The 5882-nt window shown below is 33.5% G+C and overlaps 1 protein-coding gene across 1 annotated transcript in view; it reads left to right on the top strand.

Annotated features, from left to right (window-relative positions):
* The window catches only part of LOC111085134 (nicolin-1-like), a 26899-nt gene extending 23080 nt beyond the window's left edge, over positions 1–3819 (top strand). Inside the window, exon 7 of the mRNA XM_022382451.1 lies at positions 3697–3819. Coding sequence (XP_022238159.1) covers positions 3697–3738 — 42 coding nt within the window. The 3' untranslated portion in view covers positions 3739–3819. The remainder of the gene's footprint in view (positions 1–3696) is intronic.
* Positions 3820–5882: the final 2063 nt, after the last annotated feature.

Here is a 5882-nt window from a genome sequence, read left to right as displayed (position 1 = left end):
ACAACTTTTCGAAAAGGTTTTGTCATCATCATAAAAACCTTGTCGAAACGTTGTACATTTGCTGTTATGTTAAACTTATATTAATGTTTTTCTTCATTACCCGTTCAAGCCGTCTCCAGCCATTATTTTTTGTCTAAATATAAAATTGATTGCGTAGCTTTGGTAAAGAAAAAAAAATGGTTCAGTACGGAACTTTGTTCGGAATATGATCATGAATGCTTGATGGCTTGATAATGCGATTCATATGTTCAATATTAATAAATATAAACGAATTTCTAATTATAAAGTTTAAGTTTCCAAGCACCGAATTGCTATTTTATTATTTTAATATTTAGTACTTATACAGGCAATAGACATTTTTGTTTATAAAAATTAAAAGTTTGAGACATTCATTTGAAATTTAGATCTGCCCTATGTGCAAAATCCTCAGGTGGGTCAGCGGTAATTTTACAAACTTACAAAATTTGCTAAATTTGGAGAGAGCGCAAGTAACCCATTGTAAAATTTGTGCTGATAAATCAGCAACAATAACTTATGTGAAAGATTTATATAATCTCTGTAAAATGCCGAGTGTAAAAAATTACATTTATCTGCCTGAAAATTAAAGTAACTAGGAATATTTTTGACGTGAAATCTTGGATTAAGATGACACACAAATTATTATTCAACAAAATTACCCATGACTAGCTCAACAGAAAGGGAAAAATGGTTTGAGAATTTTTATTATCAACACGACCAAACAGCGTGGTTTTTAAGACAAGTTCTAAGATTAGAACAGCTGAGAAAAGAAACAAGTTTCTATAATAACTGCAGACATACCGCTGTGCCACTGGGGGCTTAAGGTGTTCGAAAGACCCCTTAACATACGACTCATCAAGAAAAAAAGAAGAGAAAAGGCTGTCTTGAAGAACTTCCAAATTTGCTCAAAAGAGTTTTTCTAGATTGGAAAATGAAAATTCATATGAGATTTTGGGCTGTAACCACAAAATTAGAAAGATCATGAAATAAATGGTAAGATCGCGTATTGTGAAAAAAAAAAAAGAATAAACTGGAGAGACTGCTTTCAAACTTTGAGAGATCAGGATCAGGGAGAAAGCCAAGTACACGAAAAGGGGAAAAGTGATCATTGTAAAATCTTTATTGATCACAAATAAAAAGTTAAAAAATCTAGTAACAAAATGTAAGTCGCATAAAGGTAGTTTTCTTTTCCATTTTAGGTAATAGCATTAAAATATATATATAATTATATATATATATGCAATATTTTCTTTGGGTATGAGGATTGACGTAATGCCGCATTGTGAAAAAAAATGCGCCAGCGATTTATGGAAGCATACAAATGCTCCAATATTTATTTTTAAACCTGTCTCTCTTTCTATGTATATGTATGTTGCCCCTGTATCTGCTTATTTTTTGGTGTCACAAGTTGTGAAGAACTGGTTGAGACATTTTCGATTAAATTTTGGTAGACGAACTCAGGTGGACCTTCCCTACCCCCCTAAGATATAATTTACGTGGACAAGCAGTTGAAAAAGTGATTTTAGCTATTTCAGTTTTACTTCTCTAATGCTACGAAAGAAGCCCCCAGTGGCACAGCGGTATGTCTGCTGACTTATACTGCTAGAAACCGGGTCTCGATACCCGTGGTGGGCAGAGCACAGATAGCCCTTTGTGTAGCTTTGTGCTTAATAATAAACAACAAACAACAGCTACGAAAGAAGGCTCAACTGAGCGAGGAGATCAGTGGCAAGATAGTGAAGCTGGCGCCAAACTTTAATGTGACGTTAATTCCGCGTGTAACTTGTACTTTTGCATAGAAGTACGATTCCTGTGCCATCCTCATTTACGACTACTTTTGAAGCCCGACGTTGTTTGCTGAATTTCGCGCACAGCTATTCGAAAGATATCTGCGCCAGCAGTCCCTCATTTAGAAGCGATAAACTAGAAGGAAGGCAACTAGTCAATACCACCCCACCGCCAACTCTTGTGCTACTCATTTACCAACGAATAGTGCGATTGATCCTCACATTATAACAACTGAAAAACCGGATATGTTCGGTGGCTGGATTCGAACTCGTAGTTTGCGAGTCGAGTGGAAGCAGCTCTAACCTTATAGATGCAGTAGCCACTCTTTTTACACGCCGGCTAACTTTCTTAGATTATTGTAATTAGATTGCATTACTCAATGTGGCTAATATAAGCTGTAAGTTGGTTCGTGTCAGGTATGGTTTATGAAATACTTGCAATTATTACGGTATCGATTTCGAAAGCGTTGGTTTTAACTAGTTCAAACAAGAGATATGGAAATCTGTATTTCATCAAGTTATAGAAACTTATATTGACAATTACACTAAGTTTTTGGGTTAATCGTTATTAATATTATTTTTTCCTAAATAAACTCTTTTGATATATTACACATAGTATCATTGTATAACGTATAATTTGTTTGAAGGAAGAAATTGATGTGAGATTACAATATTCAGTTAAAATTCGTTTAACAATTTCTGTTTCTCTATATTTAAGGCGGGGCGTTGTTATTAGTTAGCATGCTTGGAGTGTAAAGTCAGGTGTCCTTGGTTGTCGACCCCCTTCTGAATAAATTCACTCCACATTTTGGGATGTATAAGAGTGACGGTCAAATCCCACTATTAGATGAGACAATAGTTGGCGGTTGGCGCTGTTAACTAGCTGCCTTCTTGTCTAGCCTATCAGTTCAAAATTTAATACGACTTTGCGCAGGTAGCCCTTGTGTAGCTCTGCACGAAATTTAAAAACCAGCAAATTTTCTTTGTTTCTCATTTCATCATCTGCCTTATCGGATATTTTTTATTGTAAACCGGATTTCATTTTCATCACAATTCTATTTCTGTTCTAAAGATGTTTACGTTTTTTTTGTCTACAGTGTATATTAAATAAATAATAGTCTATTTCATGCCCCTGTCAATGGCTCAGCAGTAAGTCTGATGGTTTTTAGGTTAAAAATGGGGTTTGGATACACGCAGTTGGCAGGGCACAGATAGCCCATTGAGTAGCTATGTGAAGTGCGGCTATTAACTCATGACAATCATATACCTTTCGAAATGGTAATTATAGTATACGAGCTTTACATTAAGAATACATTCTACCTTTCTTATATATTTTCGGCTCCGATGCTAAACATCCGGGAACTTGCACTAATGAAACATAATTATTTTAGTGTGTTTACGGCCAAAAATACCCTTAACAGTTAAGGTTACCCAACTAACGAAACAACGCATTTAATCTTTGTAATTAAGAAACATATATTTAATTAGCTATGCTCATTACCGAATTGATGTTTAGTTTTAATCTAAGTAGGCCCGGCTGCTCGCTCTTAAGGTTACCCAACTAACGAAACAACGCATTTAATATTTGTAAGTAAGAAACATATATTTAATTAGCTATGCTCATTACCGGATTGATGTTTAGTTTTAATCTAAGTAGGCCAGATTGCTCGCTCTGATTGCAAGTTAATATTGATTTATTTACCTCGAGAAATGTCGCAGTTTTTGATACAATTTTCCAAATAACCAATCATGTTGTGAGTTTGCGATTCAAAAAACAAAATGTATATAGTTATGTATTTGTCTAAGTTTGCATTCGTTTACTATTTTATAAAAACTTAATATAAATAGATATGCATTATGTCTTATTCTTGTTGTTACTTTCGATATACAGGAACCTGGCGGTTACGAGATAAACTACCTTGTTTACACTTAACCTGAAAGAGAGGAAAAAAAAACAAGTGTGGCATTAGTTTTGATGGACTTGAACTTTAGTTATATTGTGCTCTATATTTGTCTCCGTATATGTCATTATTAACAGTGCCCATTGTCTGTCAACGTATCAAGGTTAAGATGTTATCAGCAGGTAATACGATAGTGCTAAAAACAAATATATTGTACATACAGTGTTGTAAGCTCTGAACTTTAAAGATGAGTAGTAGATATATCATATTACACGCAGAGTTCATAAATATTGCATACGGATTTCATAGGACTATAGGTAGATGAACTTTGCTAGAATAACAATAAAGATTTTTTTTTTCAGTATTGAATGGCATGTGTATTTCGACTAACAAAACCATGTCACGAGCGATGTCCACTGAATTATCAGTTGTTAATGTACGAAAATATTGTTTTTAATAGCAAGGTAACGAACCTTGTCATATCGGATACGAGATAGATTCACATCAATCAATTAATCGCAGTTCGTTGGATCAGAATATATACACAGAAAGATGATTAAAATTATCAATTTGAATCTGATTTAATATCACACCAACCACCTATCAGATTAAAATTATCAATTTGAATCTGATCTAATATCACACCAACCACCTATCAGATTAAAATTATCAATTTGAATCTGATCTAATATCACACCAACCACCTATCAGATTAAAATTATCAATTTGAATCTGATCTAATATCACACCAACCACCTATCAGCATCATTCAGTCATTTTGGAATATGGGCAATCCTAAGTGGTAATGATTACAGAAAATATTTTTTTTCCTTAGTGGCAACTTACTATTCACATATCTATGTTGCATGTACACGCCCGGAAATACTTGTAGGCAATGAAGATTACTCCTTTCGCTTTCATTCAGTAAGGAAGTTTGTTGAATTAAAAAAAAAACGTGACTTAATCTAATTTGGTTAGTAATTATAAGGTTGTCTCAATATGTGAAGGTCAGGAATCAATGGACAAGACACCTCGGCAGGCATCCTTATAATAAATCAACTGGTGAGATCCAGGAACAATGAACGTTTTTCCAATGGTTTTGATCAAGGCAGGAATCAATAGACAAGACATCTTAGCAGGCATGTTTATAATAAATCAACTGGTGATATCCATGAACACCTTTCCAATGGTTATGATCAAGTCGTTATAGACTGCATATATGTTAGAAATGTCTGTGTTTCGACGTGCAAGCTGTTTTTTTTTCTCTACAGTTTGTCTTCGCCATCCTTTGATAACAGGGCAAGAGAACTAGTAATATTTGTTATGAAATATTTACTGTTCGATCTGTATAAAGCTTAAACAAAAAATTCGAATCCTCTAAATTGACAAGCAAGAAAAGTTAATTCAAAGTTTCAATATTCCGTTCGAAGCTTGCTTCTTCTATTGGAGAATGCACGACCTAATTTCATTGTTACAATGTCCTTTTAATAAGTGTCATCTATCCGTTAAACTGAAGAAAAACAGTCCTTGGTCTAACAATCCTTGAATCACCGCATTTCTTACTTCTCGGTATTTTGATGTGTCGAAGTTCTACATGACGCTGCTTACATAGAAACTGAAAATTTTATAGTGTCAATCAAACTTATGAACTTATTAATTTCTTGGACAATATCTAACCAAGTTTTATGAAAACAAAGAAAGTGGGGAAAAATTATCAGATTATACTTTTATTATATGATAATACAATGATAAAAAAAGTTCAACACACAACATAACATACACCGTAGAGGACGACAAACACTCATATCTGAGAGATTTAACTCAACAATCTCTTTCCAAATTGGAAAATCTTTTTCATAAATCTTACTCCGAGATATCCTCTTAATACTACAAATAAACGACCTTATAACAACAATTTTGGTGTTATAAGGTCGTTTACTTCTAGTATTAAAATGTCTTTTATACACCAATATGCATCATAGAAATTAAATAAGGACATCCTCTTTATCTTAAGACAGCAACAAGTTCGTCAAATGTGATTTCATTATAGTCAATATTCAAAAGATATATAAAAGCTAGCTTGAAGATAGTTTTCACAAAGTTAATTTGTTATGAAAGTTTCGTTGTTTCTTTATTTTGTTTGGAAAAATTAGGGAAGACCCATTTGAATAAATCG

Source organism: Limulus polyphemus, unplaced genomic scaffold (assembly GCF_000517525.1).
Source record: "Limulus polyphemus unplaced genomic scaffold, Limulus_polyphemus-2.1.2 Scaffold11, whole genome shotgun sequence".
NCBI classification, from domain to species: Eukaryota; Metazoa; Arthropoda; class Merostomata; order Xiphosura; family Limulidae; genus Limulus; species Limulus polyphemus.
Note: the sequence above shows the minus strand (reverse complement) of the source record. Positions and strands in the feature narration are given on the sequence as shown.